Source organism: Melanaphis sacchari, unplaced genomic scaffold (genome assembly GCF_002803265.2).
Source record: "Melanaphis sacchari strain LSU unplaced genomic scaffold, SCAv2.0 Contig77_pilon_pilon, whole genome shotgun sequence".
NCBI classification, from domain to species: domain Eukaryota; kingdom Metazoa; phylum Arthropoda; class Insecta; order Hemiptera; family Aphididae; genus Melanaphis; species Melanaphis sacchari.
Window position 1 is genome coordinate 1,313,611 of NW_020271547.1, and position 23,846 is coordinate 1,337,456.

A 23,846-nucleotide genomic window follows, 5' to 3' on the forward strand; every position below is an offset into this window, starting at 1 on the left:
TATAGACCTTATACTGTGCCTCGTACTATACTACTATACAGTAGACTAGCCTTGTCTATAGAGTAGCTGTGGTAACTAGTAGTATCCGGTCAGACATACTGGAGTGATGTACAGTATAACATTAGTGTTTATACCTTATATATAATACAATGTTAGTGATATATTATATTGTGTAGTCACAAGTTAAACATGAAGAGCTTCCTCTATCTATGACTGTTCTATGTATGCAAAAGACTAGTCTATTAGTATAAGCCATAAGGTCTATGCATCATGTTAAATTTTGAACCTTTATATTACTTACAAGTAAAAGTGACCAATTACTCCTTTTCTTTACAATAATTAAATTCTTTAATAAATTTAGAATAAGTAATTTAGAACAAGTAGTTTTTATTTCACACAGCTTTGATGTCAATCTTATAGGTTGAGTAGATCTATATAACTGTGAATTATTCTAATTGAATTTGTAAAATTAAATGAATTGATATTTTTTTGTATTAAGTTTTACTAATTTAAAAAAATAGTAAGTAGATAATCAACATGTTTGTTGAAAAGTAAAGATGAATACAATAGTTAATAACTCCAATGATAATTTGAAAAAATTGGCTGATAATATTAATAATTTTAATAATTTAATAATATTATAATTATCGGCATATTTGTAAATAATCAAAATACATTTAGCATATTGTTCAATTACATTTTTATAAATTATAAAAAATACTGTATTACTGTATAATAAAAATAAAAATAAAAAACGCATCTAAAAATTCAAAACTGTATGTTTAAACAAATTGTTGGAAAAAAAGTTATTTAACACAAAATGTATAAAATATGATTAGACAACAGCAAAATCAGGTTAATTTGATAACAGAACATAAGCCACAGAAAAAAAAAATCTTTCTTTATTATTTTTGTAAATAAATTTATATTTTTACTTGTTACTAAATAAATATATAGGATATTAATTATTCTAAAGCTCCAGTTAACAGGACACCGTCTTCAGGTTTAGGCTTTCTCTTATATTCTGGTTTTGTTACCAGATACACTACTAATGCACAGTAGAAAACACACAGCAAGCCCAAAAAATTGCCAAACATTCCTTCTTTAGGAAAATGTTTGTATTCTTTATCCCTAAATAAAAACTTAATAATTAGTAATATATAATTTAAATTTTTATCACTTAAATACGTACAAAGTAAAAATTAATTTTTCACCAAATCCAAGGATTGAAGTAACAACTGCCAGTATAAAATTGAAAACTCCAAAGAAAATGTGATAGGGCATTACAGCTTCCCTATATTGGGCAGCTATTCCAGGATACATGAAGGATACAAATCCACTTACAAACTAAAATATCAATATAATGTACTTAAAAAATTGAATATAAATATTAACCAAATTTATAATACTTAAAATAAATAATATTTAACTAACCTGAGAGAGGAACATTAAAATAGTAACAATACCCAACCAGCTGTGTAAACTATAGAAATTTGGAATAGGAGGATTACTATAAATGTGTGAAGCATAAGAAGCCCAACCAGCCAGTAGTACAAAAACAATTACACAACCATGAATAATTGCATGATGATTTTTCAAATCTCGTTTATTATAATTTCGGAATGTTCGATAATGAAGAATAGCTAAAAATAATAAGATTTTCAATAAATAATTTAGTAAGAATTAATTACATACATATTGTTAAAGAGATCTGTATAATTTTTACTTGAGAATTTATAATAAACAAAAAAACAGTTAGCTTTTATCAATTTAATGTTAGAATTTTCATATGATGTTTACATTTATTGTGTAAAATGCTTACATCAATTGAAGGGAAAAAAACGACTTTTCTGAAAAATAATGTATTCTTATTTTTTAAACTTTTTACAATCATGAATGATAACATCATTAGTGTTTAAAAGCAGAATTTTTATGGAGATTTCCAAATCATAAATATTAAATTTTTATCAAGCCGTTGATTAGATATGTATTTAAAGTTTAGATAGGCAATATAATGAACCAACATTATATGAGGTATCTTTAAAACACTGATTATTTCACTCATCTATACTTTAAATATTTAAAACTATAGTTATTAATTATTTTAATGAGTTAACCACTTATTTTAAATTTGGTTTTTATAAATAAAAATATTTTGTTTCAATTAAATATGTATTTATCGTTCAAAGAAATAAAAATTAAAAAGTTAATGATAAAAAAATATGGCTCCATCAATTTTCATAAAGTTGTTTAATAATAATTTAGAATTACGTAAAAAAAATGTTTTAAAATTAATGAATGGATTTCGATAAAAATAACCATTCTGTAAAGTTAGATCCTGCAGATCTGGCATCAAAAATTAATACCAATTGATTCATTAATATTTACAAGAGCAAAGTCGCAATCAATAAATTTAGGCTCCACAATTAGAGCTGATAAGGAATATTAAATTGTATATAATACTCTTTAATAACAAATTAATAATACTGAAGCATGATGATAATATATATAAAAAGTTAATTTTTCTAATTTTAGTAATTAATTAAAACTTACAATTTGCAAATAAATAAATAAAACCAATTGTCATCAACAGGGGGTGCCAGTTGAATATGATTTTGGCATCAGAAAACCCAAATCCTCCTCGGAAATTGAGAATCCAATAAAATACAGAAAATACAAGTAGTAATCCAACAATCTAAAACAATAATTTCATAGTAAAAAGAAGTTTAATTATTAATAACTACTTTTAAAAATTACTGACCTGACATATTGTATATAATGACGAATACGCATGACTGATGTCTTTGGGTTGCGTGTTATGATTTGGTTCAGTCATATTGTTTAATGTTACTGCTTCCTCAATTCTATTGTTCTCTAACTCTGGTGTAACTGAAAAAATATTAATAGTGTAATACCTTATAATATATATAAGTATAAACATTAATCAATAAATTAAATTTAGATGGGTAAACTTTCATGTTAATAATTCAGATTGATAATCAGAGTCAAATATATTAAAAATAAGATAAATTGATTGAAAAGGCATACCTATAAAATACTTAAAATCGAAAAAAATAGACGCCCAATAGAAATATTTAAAGGAAATACCAAAAGACCCAAAACTACTCAGCAACAGGCAATTTAAGTCTGTTGCCAAGGAGACAACCATTAGCTATATGCTAATAAAGAACGCCAACAGCGCATGGCTCACATTATGATTTATGATAAGATATTATCGGTATATATACAGAGCGATTTACTCGATTGAAATCGGCCAACCTTTCTTAACGTTTTGATTGAGTTCGTTTTTGTTTTGAAATGATAACCATTTTCTTTATAATTTAAAATTAAATTTCTGCAATGTTTGACTCCGCTCGCTTTGTAAGAATCAGTGTGCTATTAAAATTAACATTTTAACTTTTAAGTTTTGAATTTAAGGGGTAATATTTTTAATTAATAATTATATCATTAATTAATTGAAAAGTGATAATTATTTAATAATTTTTTTATCAAGGCTTTTTTGATTTAAAATTACAGAAATTTTCAAAATTTTTACATATATAGAGAATTGACCGATTCGCATAAAACCCCGTTAAAAGTAACACTCTGTATATAACATAAATATCTTAATATATTATCAGGATCCTGATCAACCATCCAGGGAATAAGCAATATTCATTACTTCATTAGGATAATATTTTATTCGCACCAAAATAATATTTTTTTTTATAACTATTAGCGTTATGTGACAAGTAGTAAGTACACTAATACCTATACTTACTTTTTAATCGTTTCCGAGTCATTTTTATTTTTATGATTGTAATACTATTTTGTTAAATTTATTTTAAGAATCGTTATCAACCTCAAAAGTAAAAACGTACGTTGCAGATAATTTATTGTGATAAAAAATACTGAATGACAAAGCAAACTTTATCTATTTAAATTATTTACTTTTCGTACACATAATGAATATTTTATCATTTTCAATGTATTATGCATTTTAATCGGTGATAGTATTACTAATATTATATTACGTGATTACGTAGAAAGACTAGAAAGCTATTTATTTCATGCGCGTCTGTGATTGTAGATTTGTACATCTACAAGTATAATATATAATATAGGCACTTGGCTTATTTCTGAGTAGGTACTAGTTACTCTTTACTTGTTAATCGTAGTTTGTGAATTTAAGTTTTAAATAGTGATTAAAAATCGAAAAACATTTTGAATCATTTAAATAACAATTTATTATTTATCCGATAAATAAATAAGATAAGGAAGTTTAAACATTTGAAACCCGGCTAGGTGAATACCGTGTACGTGGCGATAGACGCGTAAACAATATTAGACAGATAATAACGGCTACTTGATGTCTTAAGCGATCGGTTTGTAAGCGATAACTTACTAACTAGTCAGTAGTCAATAATCGTATTTAAACCAATAATTATAAAAGTGTTGCCGGAAACGATATAATAGTATTATTTTACAATGATTAGACTTTATAACATGTCTTGCACATAATAATTAATAACTATAACATTTTGGTACGTAATATAATATATAGTATATTATTATATGTTTATATAGCAATAATAGTATGATCGCAAATTATTATTTATTGTAAAAATATAATACTCTTACCCATGTTGAATGTCCTTACAGGTACCTAAATGCTCACAACTATAAAATATAAATAAATACAATGTAATAAAGTAGAATCGATCAACTGTTGCATTTTATTCTTTTCACACCGTCAATCGTGATTTGTGAATTGTTGTCGGAATACAAATTCTTCTATGAAAATATTACTAATTACTATTCACAACTTATTTGTTAAGGCTAAAGTCAAATGATAAATATTAAATACTAAAATAAACTATATACACTGAATTATGTGTGATAATTGATAAATATTGTATTTAATATTTATTGAACATCGATCAGTTAGGTTAGATCAGGGGTAGCCAACCCTTGTAAATTATTATAGAGACAAGTTTTGAGCATTTTGAGAAACGCTTGTAACGGCTGAAACGCCTGTGTACACTATATAGCGATTATTCATTATTCAACGTATAGAAAAAAAATATTGATTATTTTTTATTTAAATTTGGTATTTGTTCGAAACAAACAGGTTCTTAGTACCAATTTTTTTTTTTTTATTACTCTACCTCATTTTTCTATTCCTTTATGTATCTATCTATTTATTATATTTAAACGGATTAAAAAGCTATATAACAATTATAAACCTAATATTAATACAGTCATTACTAATACTAGGAACTTCATGCTCTAAAAAAACCTTAAAGTATGTATGCATTTATTCGCTAAAAAATTATCAAATATGCTCTAAAAAAATGTAAGAATATTTTATTTTGTATAAAAAACCAAAAATTATAAACTTGTTTATTATTAAATAAGAGATTTTTTTAGGTACCTATTTTTAATTTAATTTTCACAAAAAAAAAAAAAAAAAAACTGTACTTAGTTTAGAATATTATTTTTACTAAATTAATGCAAAACGAAAATTCATGAAATAGGAGCAGATGAATTATTGACATCAACTAACCGTAGTCCGTATTAGGGCCTCGGCCTTCGAGGCGTATTCCTTATTTCCTTATCGACCAATTCTATGTTTTTCACAACACAAATAATTGGGAAAACACACAGACACACAGTAGATAGATTATTTAATAATTTATATTTAGTTATTTTAATTTATTATTTTTCAATTTCTAGAAAATTTATATTAAATATTATTCTTTATTTCAGATATTTTTTTGAAAAAATATGTGAAATATGAACTAAAAATAGAAATATAACAAAATATGTGTATAATTATAGAAGAAAAATAACTGAATTTGTAAAATAAAAATGATTGTTTTAAACTTCTAGTACCTACTATGAAAGACATATTTATATATATTAATACTTAGCTAGTTAGCTATGCTATGAATAATTATTTGAAAAATATGCTAACTTCTATAAGTCCCTATCCTTAGTAATGACAAATATGTAATGGGTATAAATCTAATCTTATAGTTTTATCAATAGATAATTTATTGAATAATGAATTATCACAATACCATACATCAATTAACTGTGCCGACGTCCTAATTCGTAAACTTCTTTTTATTATTGTTATTAATAATATAATAACAGTCTCGGTAATTTGGTCATTGGCTACAAGAATCTAGCTTAATTGTTACAATTGAAGAAATGTTTTACATTATTACAACTTATAGAGGCTAAATAGACAAATAAAACAAAAAAAGGACAACAAATATATAGATGTACAATTTTTTATTCAGTCCATGTAAAATAATAATCACTAAATTATATCAAAAAGTCAAATTTACTTCAAAAGACTTCACACAAGATTATGCCACCACATTTCAAGAATAAGTTGACTTTTCTAAGAAATTCAAACTTCATTTATAAGCATAGATGTGTCTTCTCCCTTTTTTTCCAAAAATTGTAAATTTCTTGATGTAGAATATAATCGAGACGTAATAAATAAAATATAAATTAAATTATTAAATTATTATTTATGTATATATAATAATATAATATGCATTTCATTGAATATAAAAATATTAAATTAATTGTCATTTTGGAGCGGGCCGTATATGGCCTAGTTGCCGACCACTATTTTAAACGAATTATAATAAATTAATATAAATTGTATACATGAATGGCATTAATAGTCAATATTATTTTTTTTTTTATTCACGTAGTAGGTAAATATAAAACACTAACTATTTTTGATAACACTAAAAACTTGATAGTCGTTACGTAAGAATTATTTTAAGGACTGCACGATAGTAGTTACTTTATACTGTATAGGTATTATTTATGGACTCATTTATTCCGCTTATCAGAATATTTATATCTTTTCACGTTTATTAAGTTCGAATTTATTTACTAAATTACTTTGAGAGCCGTTATTTAGAAATACCCGCTCATTTATTTGTATGTTTCTAATAGTGAAGTTTGCAAGACATTTTTTACTAGTGCCGTCATTAATAATATTAGATTATCAATCACCATTATTAATAATGACCAGGACTCGAAACTTAATGTACTCAAGATTATAAAAATATGTGTATACATAAGCATAATAAAATATCAAAATATACGCTTAAATATGTGTTTATTTTTAATTAAAAAAGACGTACTTATACAAATTAAATTTAAAAAAATATATTTTATACATACTAATATTAAAATAGACTCATACTGTTGAATGGGGTGTATTTAGATTGGTTCAACATTCAGCATTGATTTTTGCCTTATCAACATAATTGCAAACGAAATTATAAGATAAAATTAATTTTAAGTGAACAATGTGTATTGTACTTACACATTTGTTTTTTTAAATAATATTTTTATAACGAGTCAAAAAGAAAATTTACATTAATAATTTAATTTTTCTTATATTTATAGATGTATAAAATAAGTACGTAATTAAAATGAATAAATCTTTGCAATATGCATATTGTGAAGAAAAAAACTTAAAATATCCAAAAACATATAATAAACATTTTTTAAATTAAAATCCTTCTATCAAAAAACAAATATGAATCGAATACGATTTCTTCTATTTCCAGAACAAATATGCAAATTAATTAAGTCCCGAGCCTAATAATGACTAATGAATTTGGTGTTAAAGTTTTACCTACCATTTATGTTTTCTTCTACCAAACTGGCTTCTATATCTTGATTTAAAAGTGTATTGAGCAGTTTTTGGCACTTACCAAATTTTCTCGAAAAGCATTGTACTTGATAATCGGTTTTTTTTTTTAAACGAATTTTACCTAAGTTTATTTAATTAACCTTATTTATTTTAGACATTATATATAAAGTATCAGAAATATTGTGCATTTATTTTATCAGGTGAATTTGTCACACATACAAGTATAATATGACGTCTTACTTTAGCCAAAACATCTTTTTTTGATGTCCCAAATTTTGAGCTTTTTATTGATGTAAAATTGTATCCATTTTGTTTGCTTGTTATTATTTTGGTATTTTCTATCAACTCCTACATTTGACTAATTTTACCCAGAAATTCATCGCTCGTGTATCAAGTAATATTTTTTTCGACACTATTTCATTTCTCGTTGACGCATTGTACTTATATAGATATATCAATTTTTATATCGTGGCGTGCAATTACAAATATATTGGACCCAATTCCGGACCCATCTAAAGATTTTTAATGAGACACTTAGGCACAAACCCGAAAAACAGCTTTCGCCTAGAATACCTAGTAGAGTTCCTTGAATTTTGATATTGATAGTTGATAGACAAGGACACAAGGTATTCTATCTTCGCCATACTACTAGCACCATCTATGAACATTAAGTGTGTTAATGGATTCATGGTATCATGGCCAATTAATACATTTAATTTCTATTTCGTAATTTCGTGGTGGCACCATATACATTATTAATATTTAAATTAGTGATAGGCGATTTTTGAAAGTGAATCGATCTTTTGAATCGATTTAAATCGGAATGAAAAGATCGATTCAGATTGCCCATCGGCTATCACACTAATAGTAATTTAAATATTTTTGGTTCCGTATTGAATTTTAGTGATAGATATGATCTACACTGGTAAATGGTCATACTAATTATTATCATTCAAACTGGTGTATTCAATTAGTGTGAACACTAGTGTAGTTAGTAGTAAATAATTAGTTAAAAAATAAATATTAAATAATAATGCTTATCAGAAAGCGATAAGTGCTAAATTACGTATTTCTGAATAGTAAGTACCGGAGTTATGAGTATAGAAATTAGAAAGAACTGAACGAAGCAATTTTTGACTACTCAGGCCTCAGGGTGCTCTGTCGCTGGATGTAAGAGCTATAAATATTTCCATATAATTTCTATTTTATTTACTTTTTAACAAATATAACTTGATTTGACATAATTAATATATCAATAGAATATAAAATAAAATAATAGAATTAGAATAAAATCAAAGTTAAAATTAAGTAAAAGACATTGGGTTTAGGTAATAAGAATCAAGAAGACTTCATACCATCAATTTGTATGTATAAAGAAACATATGAAAAATAGTGATATTGTTTTAGGTATGGGTGAGTTGATATATATTATATAATATTTAACATAGAATTAGACTGTCTACACTATTAAAATACTTCAGAAATATTTGTATTATTTAGCCTGACTGACTTGAACTTGTTTTTTTTTTGATAAATTCTAGATAACATTAAAGTAGTTAAGATTAAGAAAGTGTTAAATAAATATATTCTGAATTTATAAAAATTAAATGATTGTCATACAGTTTTTATCAACTTTAATAGTTGAAATAATTGAAATAAATTTTGTGTTCATATTTGTTGGTAACCTCAAATTAATTCCTATTAAATGTAAATATAAACTAAATCATAATTAGTAACACTACTGTGCATTGAACAAGAAGGTGAAAAAAATTTTGTCTGTTAGGCACTGTTTTAATTTTAATTTTTATAAATACTATTAAAATAGTCAATTCATTGTTTACCATTTAAATTTTATACTCATTAATGTTTATAAAAATGCCTTATATGTAAAACAGCTTTAATGAAATGGACATAAAAAAAAATAAATAAATTAGTTTTATGTATTATTTATAACTATATAAAATAGCTACAATCCTACAATACTTATATATTTTTTTAAATGTAGTTTAAATAATTTTTTCTGGCCAATATAAATAAACTATATTATGTCACATTTTATACATTTATTTTATTATCCATTATTAAATTAATAATTTTATAAAATTTGTATAATTTAGATTCAAAATCGTAAGCGCACATCAATACATCATAAAATGGCAGCAAATTTAAATCCATGTATATCACTTCCAATTAATTTGAGTGAAAACGATTTTCAAGATCTTGTACAGAAGGTTAAAGATTGGACCATCATGCACGGTTATTATAATTTTACAGATTTTTATAAATATGTTATTAACTAACACATTTTTAGGAGGTGGCATGAGGTCAAAAACACAATTCTCGTATGATTCTTTAACTGTGGCACCTTTTACATTATTACCATCAGTTTTTCCACGATCTGAATTCCAAAAAGCAGTTGCAATACAACCAATGCTGAATGAGCTTACACATCGAGTATCTAATGATCATGAATTTTTATACTCTTGCTTAGAAAAGTATTAGAATTTTTTGTTGATTATTAAACAGTTAGTAAAAAAATTAAATTTGTTTTAGAACAATAGAAGTTGATGAATTTACACGTAATTTATATAAAATATATGAAACTACAAAAAATGAAGGTTTTACTCAGGTAAGTTTCTGATTTTTGTAAAGCATGTATTATTTTTTACTTTTTATTTGACAGACATATTTATACTTTTACGTTCAACAAGCATTTTGAATGGTATGCAAGACAAAGTCCAAATCTAACACAACTGTTCCATAATCATGCTCTTGGGTGGGACAGGATATGCACATACACAATACAGAATACTCATGCACATGCACATTACATGTCTAAGTGTGGTTATTGCTAGAAGTTTTATACTTTAATCAATATCTTAGATACATATACATGGAAAGGCTTTCTCCCCAGGTTAAAAGGGGGGTAAGCAAATGGTAAGATATCATTAGCAGATAATTACTGAAAAATTGTATGGACTGGTCTTGGATTTTATTAATATATTTAATAAAAATGTTTTAAATTATAATGATATAATATTTAAATAACAGCTGAATACTTAAGATATTACATGATTCATTTTTAAACACATTATAATATATGCTTATGATACTAATAGCTTCAGTTTAAAGTTCTATAAAAAGATTACTAATAATAAAAAAAATGTAAAGTAATTGTATTTGTCATTTAGATAATTATAGTTGGAAAATTCATTATTCAAATAGTAATAATAATCGCATCATTGTTAAAGACTAAAATTCTTTATAGTTAATAGTATTTATTTTGGAGATACTTAAAAATGATAACATTTCATCTTATTGGGGATATATATGTATGCTTATCACCTATGATTTTTCAAGCGTTTGAGCCTGGGAATATTGCGCTCAGACATCATGCAGGAAAAGGAAGCAAGCGATGATCGCATCAAACAAGTTGAAATGAACACAATTGCTAGCGGATTTGGTTGGCTTGGTATCATTTCCGGGGACATTCACAGGTCAGGATTAAATAAACCTAACTTTCTATATATCTGGACCCAAATCTTTTTTGTTGTAGTATATACATCAGACCTTTGTCTTTATTGAGTATCGGATACTGATTAGTTTAATATTCTTTAAAATTTTTATATATTCTGTCAATATAATGATAAATTATTTAAAATATGTATTCATCATATTAAATCAATCATTATACAATCAGCTGTATCTATACATATTTTTTTAATTATACAATGGGGCATAACCCGTTAGTGTATATGTTTACAATTTTGCATGTTAATTGATAGACTGTTTGCGTACAAATATAATAAAAATCAACTATCTATTTGCTCATAATTTTTGTTTTTTATGAAAATAAATTAGTATGAATTCTGATGCTAAAATACTTTTACATATGAATGTGGATTGTAAATTGCAGCATTATTAATATTAAAATGTAAGTAAAATAAAAAATATAAAAAATGCATTTATATATAAATTAAAATAAATAATTTATTATAATAAGTTATAAGTACTTATAACATACAATTTTATAACTATATAAGTAGGTGGAAATTGATATCTGATCTATTTCAAATATTTCATATTAGATGACATGTCCTAAAAAATTAGATTTTTCTTGTTGTTTTAGAACATAATTAATTTTTTTTTCTTTGTAAAATTTAGAATTTAGGAATTTGTTAAAAGGATTGAAAAATTCATTACTCAATAATTACTTTTTTAAATTTTGTTTAGTATTGTTTACTCTTTAAGTTATAACTAATAGATTACATACAATTTATTTGATATTTAAAGGAAAAACGCTAGCAAATGTATATAAATACAAAAATGTCAAATTATTTATTAGGTAATATTTAAACTTTGAGTACTTTTAAATTTATGTTTTAAATTATTAAGAACTTACTTAAGAAAAAACAAATATACAAGTGATATTTTATAAATTTGTCACTATTTTCAACTATATTTTTATATAATATATTGTTCTTAAAAAGAAAAAAAAATGATTTACTAATTTATGTTATAAAAATTTGTTCGCAAACAGGTTGTAAAATTATATGCAAGCTTGTCATGATCCTTTTTAAAATTGCGCACTAATGGGTAATGTTTTAGGAGTATGTGCACAAAGAGGATGCATTCATACAATTTCTATTTTATTATCTGTAAACTTCAAATGCATCATATAATCATATGCTTAGTTTTATATTATCACATTTAGCTTGTATGGCTTTATCTACTAATTTATACGTGTAAGAATTTTAATAATATTCAATCATAATTTTTACTGTTTTGTAGTATTAAATGTGTAACTGAAATTAATATTTTATAGTTTTATACTATAATAACAGGCGCTCCTTAGTACATCACTAATGACTCACTACACAAAGACATTTGCATTCCAACATTAAACAATCTTGCTTCACTCGCTTACAAAAAAACACACAAAACTTTTAATACTCACACTAATCCTATAATCACTAACCTTTCATCTAAACATATTCCAGGAAACCCACCCAGGCGCCTCAAAAGGAACTGGTGTAGGGACCTACTCTCTCCCTAAAACATTTTCTTTCGGGGTGTCGCTACTGGGCGACTTCCCCTTCCCGCCACTCTAAAAACCATCAAATTTACACATTGTATAACTTGTAAATACAGATTGTAAATAAATTGTTGTCAAATAAAAATAAAAAAATAGTTTTATACTATTTATTTTTTTTCTTATAAATTTGATTAGCTATATTTTAACTAGTATAAATTAGTATAAAATGTCATTAGAATTTATAAGTTTTCAAATAAATAAGTACCAATAATTTAATTTTTATTTTTTATAGAAATTTAAGTATTGAACTATTTTAAGCATACCACAAATTTATTTTAATTTTTTCTGTAGATATTAAAGTTTTTAGTATATTATTGATATACTTTGAGAATATTATAAAAAAATAATAGATTTATTTAAAATATTTTTTATTGGTAACCATTATTAATAAATTCAATTTTTAAAGGTTAAAACATATTCAATTGAAAGATACAAATTTTAGTTTCTAAAGTTCATTAAAATTCTATAGGCATGCTTAAATAATTAAAATAACATATTTAAACATTTTAATTAGGTATACACATACTTGTTTGTTTAATAATTATAATGCAGAATACCAAATAATTTAGTTTAATATTACACACACTAATAGATGATTAAATAATCTAACCTAAACTAATCTTGAAATATCATAAATCTTTATATTTATTTATTATTATTAATAATTAATATAAATTATAATCAATTTGATATAAAAATATTAGTAGTATTGAAATTGTTAAAAACCTATCTATTAGTGTTGTTTTACTCTTATACTACCTACTGGTGTGATAACTTGATGGTTAAGTTGTGCTGTTATTTAATAATTTATTAATAGTTTTTCATAGTTTATCTACTAATTTATTAAAGAGAAACATGCTCATAAACTGCTCGTTTTATTAACGATTATAAACTTAACATTTAGTGTTATTAATTACTATTATAGAATATAATTATTGTATTATAACAATAATTTTTTTGAGAATTCGTTTACAACGTTTCAATATATTTTAATAATAATTATGGCATAACAATTTTAGAAAATTAACAAGTACCAATAATAATAACATTAAAAACATGTTTGCACTTAATAGGTAATAAATAGTTAAATAGTGATACCTAATTCATAATAGAAATAAAAATCTAAATAGCATGTTTATTATAGTATGTGATCTATCTGAAATTAGTTTTCAAAAATTTAATATATAATAAATATTATGAATGTATAGTTATTATATATCAATATTTTCTGTCCTAATAAAGACTCTTATTAACTATTTTGATATGTGTATCACTATTAACTATAACATCAATTATAAATATAAAGTACCTATATGGAATAATCCTGTATTTAAATGTATGTAAAATTTTATTTTTATCAAGTATATTACTTGTGAATAATTAAAAACTATGAAAAAAAAAAAACTGAAAAATCAATCTACTGAATAGTAGATACTTAATGTATCATTTCATAAAGTATTTTACTATAATGGGTTATGGGTATATCAAATTTAGATTTAATGATAAATCATTACATAAGAAAAACAAATATGAATTGAATTTATCTGTTGGCTTATATTTCTAAAGCTATTTTATTAAATATTTATAATGCTATAAGAAATACGGTAGATTGATTTTGAACTAACTCTATCAAAAATAAATCACCTAAATTATATAATTATTATAATGCTATCTACAATTAAATAAAAATTACCTTGTGTAGTGGCGTAGACAAGGAAGGTTGGGTCTTTCTTCATCTAATAAATGTATTATTTATATTATTGTGTATTTCATTAATTCTATTTTCATATTGAAATGTTTATAATATATTATTATAATATTGTATATTCAAAAGTTCACAACTGAACATGGTTTTTGAATAGTTCAATTGGGCAACAAACATAATAAAAACTGTAAAAAACTAAGTTTAATTTTCACTTAAGCCCCCTTCCCCTTGCAAAATTCTGGTTACGCCACTGACCATGTGCTAGTAATTTTGAAGTCAATATAAATATAATAGAGAGCTTTATGAGCTTATTCATGATTTAAAATAGCTTTAAATTAATACAAATATTATGGAAGTTTAACTGTGTTTAATTATAACATAATATATTTAAGCAAAAAGTTTCATATCTTTAAAATCTAGAATAATATATTTTGAATTGCAACAAAATACAACACTATTAATATTATAAAATACATTGATACGTTGCTCGTTCAATTGAAAGAAACAAGATATTTGGTTTTTATATTATCAGCTTTTATAGAAATTTAAAAGTTAACTTAGTGATAAGTACCTGTAGGTTGACAGACCGTCTCCGCCCATAATGTTTTTTTTTATATAATAGACACATCTTTGAATTCAAATTTAAAACATCCATCATAGTAATCCACTCGACATTTACTGAACAGCAGAGAGGTACTTATATTTTTTTCCCATTTTAATTAACAGAAACTCTTTGGAAACTAAGGGTCCCAATGCAGCCGCATTATCTGCATTCCCGTATTTACGTCACTGCTTAGTGATCAACATTGTTTTCTGCCGCATTGTTTGTAGAAGAAATAACCTAACCTAACTTTAATATAAGCGAGGCGTATGATTTAAATCAGAACTATTTATAATCTACAAAATTTAAAAAATTATATCTTGTTTTTACTTTATTAAGTACTCATGTATCATTGCATAACTTTTTAATCTACATTTTTAATTTTACTTTTATTCTGTAAACTTGTAATTATTTTTGGCACCTATTTAATACCTGATCTTTGCTTAAACTGAAAGTTTTTTCGTTTTTTCACGCTTCCTCTTGTTGGCTAATTAATTGTATTTACTGTTTCCCTTTCAAAAACATAGATTTAACATAAGTCTTCATATACTTTGTGATTATTTCATATTTTCTAGTAATAGTTAAAATATATTTCACTTTTTGGGTCATCGACAATTTTATCTAATCGACTCTAAACCTGCTATAACCTTAAATTGAAGTAGGGTTACGACATTATTATTGTCTTTTTATTTTATATATTCTCAAAGCTAAATTGTACCTATCGATTACTTAAACGTCCCTCCAATGACTCCAATATTTGTTAAATTTTAAATTTCCAACGATAAAGTTAGACAGTAATTTAAAAATGTATGATTGCATGTAGTGTACAATATTTTGCTGTAACATTAAAAGATTTAAAGATGCATTGATGAAATATTGTCACTTTTCACCAACAGTCACCATCAACATTCAACTCTATTGCTCTAGTATTATTGTATCCGTATTATTGGTACAAATATAAAAATTTCATTCTTTTCGTAAAAAATATATCATCTTATATTCTCGCAACGCATATATATCATACATAATATATACAAATATATAATCATAATATGATAATATATCGGTATCGATGCTGTTTTTGGCTATTTAAACTAATTCTATTTTCTAATATATTCGTATTTAGTTTGTACACTTATGCACAATTTATTTCTCTTGAAAACCTTTAAAAGGATCTTAAAAAAAAAATGCTTGTTGGATGGATGATATTGGTAACAAAAAAATATATATAAAACATAAAAACATATAATTTGTGTAAATCTGCGTCGGGGTTTTGATGACTCTTCTGTAGAAAGATACACGTAGTGTATTTGTGTTGATGTATGGTGCTTTACAGTCGCGGTGTCTGGGATTATTGAGATCCGACTACTTGTTGGATGTTTGCAATTCTACCTCCGTGAAACAAGTGGAAATGAACACGATCGCTTCGAGCTTTGGCGGTTTGACATCTTCAGCCCCAACTCACAGGTACATAACAATTACCAGCAGTTGCGACTGCAAAAATTATCCTTCGGTTTATACTGACATAAAACGGGTCTATAACAAAATGTCTAATATTCTGCATCTTTTTTTGGCTATATGTATTATATATTTTCCTTCAAGTTATAAATGTAAATAATAATTATAATTTATGTTTTAATATTGTGTTTAAACATATTTTATAATAATATAGAGATAAATACGCACATCTATTTGAGATACTTATTTATTATATAAATATATATATTAATGCCGTCTAGATGCTTTTTTCATTCTTTCTTCTGAGCCGCGAAATTGTAAACTTGATTAAGGACAGAGGTCTAATGTTAGATCAATAAATTATCTATATCACGAAGAACATTTTAATAATACAATTTGTTTACCAAAAGTAACTCGTGCATTTCAGGATTATACCATTGACAATTAATATAAAAATCACTTTTTATTTTTTGCAGGTTTGTGTTTCAACAGTTGGGTATGTTGGATAAATTGAACTTGGTAAGCATAATTTTATTAAAATTATGCAAATGTACTTAATTCTGTCAGTCATCTGCATATAATACAAATAATACAATTATACATTGTGTCGCTCCTATCTGTACTTGTTTTTTATTGATTCGTTTTCGATTTTTTAGTTACCCGAGAATAAAGCATTACAAGGTCTGAGTTCAGGAATTATTAAAGCTTGGGAATTGTTCAATGAAAAAGAGTATGTATATTGTTAAGTATAGTTTATTTAAAAATTAAAATGTACTTTAATCTTGGGCTGAAACCGGTTAGAATTTTTTTTACACATATTATACACTAGTTGGGTAGGTACCTAGTGGCATATGACAAATAACAATAATAATAAATTATTAAACATTTTTTTAAACGTTTTAGTTCAGCTATCTTGGTGATTATTGAAAATCAACCGATGAACATCTGCGACCAACGTTTTCATCAATTTGAAATTGCTCGTCAAAGACCAGAAATCAAAGTCATTGTCAAGACGCTGACGCAGATGTCTAATGAAGCAAAGCTATCTGATTCCAAAGACTTATTAGTGTAAATTGATATGAAGTTATGCACGGACCTGTTTATTGACAACGTCCAGGGGTAATCTAATAAAAATAATGATAAATATTTTATTTTAGCCAAGGGAAAAAAGTCGCCGTTGTGTACTACAGGGCTGGTTATTCGCCTGATCATTATTTTGGCGAGGCTGAATGGTCCGCACGCTTGATGATTGAACGTTCAACAGCTATCAAATGTCCAAATATTCAATACCATTTGGCGGGAACAAAAAAAGTACGTTAATAAAACTTGAATTCCAAGGTTTGAAATAGGTTTTTGTCATCGGGTCTAGAATTAAGAATGATTTTAATTATAAACATACACACATTTGATAGTTGGCGCTTCTGTTTTTGTATGAATAAAATAATAGAATTATGCGTTGAACATCTCCATAAGTTATAAGCATTTTATGACATATTAAAATATGATATTGAGTTATGTATCCCGTTTATTTTAAGTACAACAAGCTTTGGCGACTCCGGGAACTCTAGAACGTTTTGTTAAAGACCCCCAAAAAGTTGCGGAAATCCGAAAAGTGTTCACAGGATTGTATGCCTTAGACTTGGTAAGTGATGATTTTTGCCTGGAGGACAGTTCAAGTAAATAGATACATTATTTTTAACTATCTTTTTAGGATGAAAATGGAGATAAAGCCGTCAAAATGGCTTTAGATGCACCGGATAGGTTCGTGATGAAACCACAAAGAGAAGGCGGAGGCAATAATTTATATGGAGAAGATATCAGAATAGTAATATCATATAATTAATAAATAATTAAATACTTGCATTATTATTATATAATATTATGTGTATATTTTATAGAAACTCATGAGCTGCATGAAAAGCAAAGAACGATCAGCTTGGATTTTAATGGATAAAATAAATCCTCCTGTTCAACAAAATTACCTAATTAGACCTAATCAGGATTACGAGAAAAATTCTACTTTATCTGAAGTTTTATCCGAGATGGGTATCTTCGGTATCATATTATGGTATGTAACTTTTTATATTATATATAAATTAGTTTATACGATGATATCATTGTATGCAAGAAGAGGAGCATTAGTTATAAGCTGTTTAGCCATTCAAAATTGTTAAGGTATGGTTTTCCTGCAGCGTCTGAATGCTGTGTTTACTCTGTTTTCTCTAAAGCGCCAAACGCCGCAAATAAAATTATTTTATCCCATTCTTTTAGTTTAATTTTACAAAATTGAATAATAATTCATAACCTATATGACCATTGTTTTTTTTTGCACGTAATTTTCAGCTATAAGTTCTAATTTTTTAAATTTAAATATGAATAAAAATTTAATTTTGAACAGTATTATTAATAATAATAATATTATTTGTGAATTGTTGTTTCGTAATAAAGAAATTGAAAATAAACTACTTATGAACTTAATTCTAAATAAAGAAAATTTTTCTAAAGTTTGTTTTCCACAAGGAACACTGGAAGATTCTTTAAAAAATTTGCTATTTGACATGTTAACACTTGGTGTCTGGATTCAACTCAGTCCGGACCGGTACTGACGCCGGACACTGTCAAACGCAAGTAGGGAAACCAGTCATATACAAAATACATAATTTATAGGGTTTTGGCGTCAAATGCCTCGTCCAGATGCTGTAGGAAAATTATTCCTTTTACCGTTTTACCTTTAGTAAAATAAATTATAACGTATATTATAGTATTACATGATAAATAGATACGAATAATTTAATTTATATATATATAAAAAAAAACAAATCTATATTGAATAAATACTTACTATTAAACAAAGTTTATAGGTTAAATTAATTTTACTATTATTGTAAAGAAATTAAGTTTAAATCGAATTTGTTCATTGTTCATAGATAGTTAAAACGGACATTTAATTTAATTTAATTTTTTTAATATACTCGTAACTTATAAGCAATTAATAACTAAAATAATTTATAAATTATAAATTTGAATTCTGACTATGGGTTCACAAAAATAATAAGTATCTATTGATAAAACACAAGTTATAAGTGTATAACACAAGAACTTCTATGTTATTAATACAGCTGTTATTAAAAATTAAAAATAACTACAAATAAAAATTTAATTATCATGTTGAATTGTAGTAATTATTGTAATAATTCCATATTTTTAGTTGCTGTAATATGAGTTAAACAAATCCCAAATTTAAGGGAAAGGGATCTTAGTTAACATACTTTATTCTGGTTTTGCTATTACTTTTTTTTTTTTTTATTTGAATTTAATATTTCAGCGATGGTGATGAAATAGTGATAAATGAACAAGTGGGACACATGATGCGTACAAAACTGACATCGTGCAATGAAGGTGGTGTTCATGCTGGTGATGGTGTTTTAGACAGCCCATTCCTCATAGATGACTAGAACCACTCAGAAATATGAATCTAGACTCTAGTAATGGGAAAATGGGAACATACAAAAATAAAAATTTTATTACTGTTATACCTGTATTTTTATTATTATATGCATATTTTGAACTAATGTTACCAATTTCTAATTCATTCATGAAATATTAAATTTAAATGATTATTAATTTTGTGATAAACCAAATAAATATAATATTTATAGTGTACATACATTAGAATACACTATTATGTCAACCAAACTAAGGCACGGTATCAATATAATATTATGTTTATGGATTTTAGAATAAAATTATTATATATTTTTAAAAAAATTTTTAATATTATTATAATAAATAATTGCCGTCTATCGACATCGTACATACTCCTTAGGTAGAGCACGCGTTGCTAATATGATGAGTGTGAGAAATGGCGAATGGGGCCGACTGCTAACCCAAGACTTTTAGGCACACTTCGGTGTATATATGACCGATACGTGTTTGATGAGAGTGTGCGACACGGAGAGGAACCGGACAGAAGAAGTTTCCGCAACGACCGTATACGGCCACCATCGAATATCCCCACACTTCCACACGCACAGTACGTTAACACCTACTCGGATCGGGAACCCAATACTTATATATTATAATCTAAATATTTATTTTACAAATTATCTGTTAATCAATAATATAAGTTACATGTATGATTTGTGCTTTACTTAAATAAGAGAAACTTCAAACTTGATCTCTCCGAGGTCGACTTCCCAAGACTTCGCTAATATAAACATAACTTGACCAGCATAGAGAGCGCGAGTATCCCGCTAGCACCCGGTGAAGAGGGGACGTTACAGTTGGTGGAAGCGCTCGTCCTGGAGTCAGGATTTTTAGATGAATAATTTTTTCTAAAAATTTCGATTCTGAGGTATACCCCTTGTGTTGAAATATTAATATATTACATTAGGTGAATCTTTTGTAAAGTCACTATATTTTCAAATTTCTTTTAATGTACAGTAATTCTTAAGGGAAGATAAATTTTATACTAAACGAAACACGAATAATAAAACTGCGAAAGTAACGAATGAAATAATACTTATTATTTTTAACAAAAGTTTCAATTCAAAAATAAATAAAATAAATTTAATTTAACCTGGTTTTAACCTGAGCATGTTCATGTCATTCAACCACTAGATACCTATTTTATGCTTCGACATTCACTTTATTTTAAACTAAATAAATAACATATTGTTCACTGTTGTATTTTATAACGAATTTATTATTCAATATCACTTATTATTTGATTGCCGAAAGTACGCACGCAACAACTGGCGCAGTCAGTAGTCGTTTTTTTAAAAGGAGGCAACCATCATTAGGGTATCATCAACAAGAAAGATTTTATCATCCTTTCCCGCCGATAACTCCAGAAAAAGAATCACTATCAACGTTGCAGCAGTACTTCTTTCAATCAAAATGTCACCAGTAATGAATATCGAATTATTGTAAGTGAATAGTTAATTAAATTTTATTGCACAAACATATGTTATAAGGGTATTAAAAAAAGATCATTTAAGTAGTTGAGTATACATATATAGTAGGTCGTTTAAAAAGTAGTAGGCCATATTGTTAAATGTAACTTATTGGGTATATATATTAAAAATTATTCAATAGGCGCTTTTGAGGATTTAACTACAGCATTATTACAAATATAATTAAATTCTATCAGGATGCGTAATGGTGAGGATGTAAATGAATATTGTCATAGAATAGAAAAGTTATATTATAAAATATGCACCGTTAGTGGGTACTCTTGATAAAGAAAATGCAGTGGTGAAAGTAGTATATGAAACATTAAAAGAACAAACATTATTAATTTTAATAAATAATAATTATTTTAATAATTTTTAATAAAATCCCATAAAAACAATTATAAAGGCGTGTAATTCAAAAACTCTTGAAATACTCGTAGCTTAACAATTAGCAAAAACTGAATAAGTAAATTGTAATTAGAAAAGAGAAAATTATAGGTATAGTCGTATAAAAACGACTATTCAAAATTATTTAATAATTGAAGTAATTATAATTTTTCGCAAAATAACAATAGTAATAGGAATTTTCAAACAAATAATTTTTTATAGACCAACAATAAAATGTTATCACTGTAATAGGAATCATTATGTAGCTCAGAGTAGAAATAAACTTATACCAAGCTCTATACAAATAATAACAGTCGTCCGCCTAATCAGAATAATTTTACTTTAAATTAACTTACGGGGCGTATAATGAGTTAAGTAGTAGGCACAAACAATAGGCAAAATAACAATATCGATAATAGTAACTAATAAAAGTATAGACACTGAATTCCAAATCGTAAGAACGCTATTTCCCATGCCAAAAGACGGCATATTAAGACACGAATTTTTATCAAAAAAGTAATAGTAAACAGTAAACGTATCAACTAGTATATTATCCAAAATGATGAAATGACGTTGCGCGATTCACACATGTCGGAGTTACTCGAAAATAATGAGATAAGGAACCAGAAATGCAGTTTTAACGTTACAATCGCGAACGCAAACCGTTGTAGAGATAATCATCGCTGATCCAGTAGTATGAAATAAAAGAATATTCATTTATAACAGCAAATTACAAAGGACGTGTTATGTAGTAACTAGTAGCACGATATTCACTGTTAATAATGAAAAGGCTATTGTTAGTAACTTTTCTACTATATGACAATATTTATTTACATCCTCATCATTGAGCATCCTAATAGAGTTTAATTGTATTTGCAAGTTAGACGCTGCTACACATTTTTCTTCGATTAAGTTTACCGCCATATCGCATGCATTTATCAACAGATAAATATCATCTTCCCCGTACACAAGGGTATCAACTTAAAAACGTTTTCTAATTTTATAGTAACTATTTTTTAACATGCGGTCTTCTTTCGAACGTTAATGATATATGTTCAAAACTGTCCGTAACCTAACAACGTGTAATTTTTTTTACAGTTGTTGCGTGCGTACTTTCAGCAATCGGATATTTAATAATTTGAATAAATAAATAATACAATTTATGATTGAACATAAGGTTTTATTAAAGTTAACAAAGTATAAAATGAATAGTATAGTGGCTAAGTGACTGAAGGTGCTCAGGTATTAACGGTTTTGGTACATCTAACATTGCTGCACTCTGGGTTCCCTTATATATGAAATTAGTTCCTTGTTATTGTAGCCCACGGCCTTGCATTTCGTAGATATCCTTGGAGTTGTTTTTGATACTTGTAATTGTTGAAGAATAATTTTTAAGATGCAGTTTATTCATAATTGCTAACACGTGTCAGTGCAATCTCTTGTTGCATAAGAGTGACCGTGACATTGATGCTGCACTTCTGTTCTAATGATTGACATGCACAAGTGCAATCTCTTATTGCAAACGAGTGACCTCATGATGCATTTCACTTAACCTCGACACGCACAATGCACTATCGTAATGTGTTATTATTATTATTATTATTATTATTATTTGTTTCATAGCCCACAACATATTCCACAGTGGCGTAGCCAGGATTTTTGTTCGGAGGGGGGGGCTGATCAATTTTTTACATAGCTGTGGTTTACTTAGGTTATTCCATAATTTGAACATGCAGATACCGAAGTTTTATTTTAAATTTTTGTTCCTATAACCCTTAACATATATTGATTTAATATACGACTTGTATACTTTAAATATTTTGGATATTTTATTTTAATAGTAATATACAATAATTTTTAAATTTTCTTAAAATTTCGGGGTGGGGGGTACAGCTCCCTCAGCCCTCCCCATAGCTACGCCACAGATCTCCCAAAAAAAAAAAGTTTATGTC

General features: G+C 26.1%; 2 protein-coding genes across 10 annotated transcripts; one reads left to right on the forward strand and one right to left on the reverse strand.

Moving 5' to 3' along the window:
* Positions 1 to 761: 761 nt before the first annotated feature.
* Positions 762 to 15,163, reverse strand: LOC112601406 (cytochrome b561-like). 4 transcript variants are annotated; one of them, XM_025349046.1, is made up of 6 exons: positions 15,065 to 15,163; positions 2,762 to 2,889; positions 2,554 to 2,695; positions 1,435 to 1,643; positions 1,193 to 1,347; positions 762 to 1,131 (listed from the first exon to the last, which is right to left on the reverse strand). In XM_025349046.1, exons 2-6 carry the CDS (start codon positions 2,834 to 2,836, stop codon positions 966 to 968), a joined length of 747 nt encoding a protein of 248 aa, XP_025204831.1. In that variant the 5' UTR covers positions 2,837 to 2,889; positions 15,065 to 15,163; the 3' UTR covers positions 762 to 965. The 4 variants fall into 4 exon arrangements, with proteins under 4 accessions (XP_025204831.1, XP_025204830.1, XP_025204829.1 ...); XM_025349045.1 differs by lacking the exon at positions 15,065 to 15,163 and adding an exon at positions 4,642 to 4,898; XM_025349044.1 differs by lacking the exon at positions 15,065 to 15,163 and adding an exon at positions 3,782 to 3,878.
* Positions 8,550 to 20,215, forward strand: LOC112601405 (glutathione synthetase-like). Of its 6 annotated transcripts, none has more exons than XM_025349038.1 (14): positions 8,550 to 8,863; positions 9,022 to 9,106; positions 9,811 to 9,949; positions 10,005 to 10,188; positions 10,247 to 10,322; positions 11,054 to 11,190; positions 17,029 to 17,071; positions 17,209 to 17,282; positions 17,456 to 17,620; positions 17,710 to 17,863; positions 18,087 to 18,194; positions 18,264 to 18,377; positions 18,451 to 18,620; positions 19,878 to 20,215. In XM_025349038.1, the coding sequence occupies exons 3-14, from the start codon at positions 9,847 to 9,849 to the stop codon at positions 20,005 to 20,007; spliced, it is 1,458 nt and encodes a 485-aa protein (XP_025204823.1). In that variant the 5' UTR covers positions 8,550 to 8,863; positions 9,022 to 9,106; positions 9,811 to 9,846; the 3' UTR covers positions 20,008 to 20,215. The 6 variants fall into 6 exon arrangements, with proteins under 6 accessions (XP_025204823.1, XP_025204822.1, XP_025204824.1 ...); XM_025349037.1 differs by having other exon boundaries at positions 9,022 to 9,100; XM_025349042.1 differs by lacking the exon at positions 11,054 to 11,190 and adding an exon at positions 16,431 to 16,561 and having other exon boundaries at positions 8,554 to 8,863; positions 9,022 to 9,100.
* Positions 20,216 to 23,846: the final 3,631 nt, after the last annotated feature.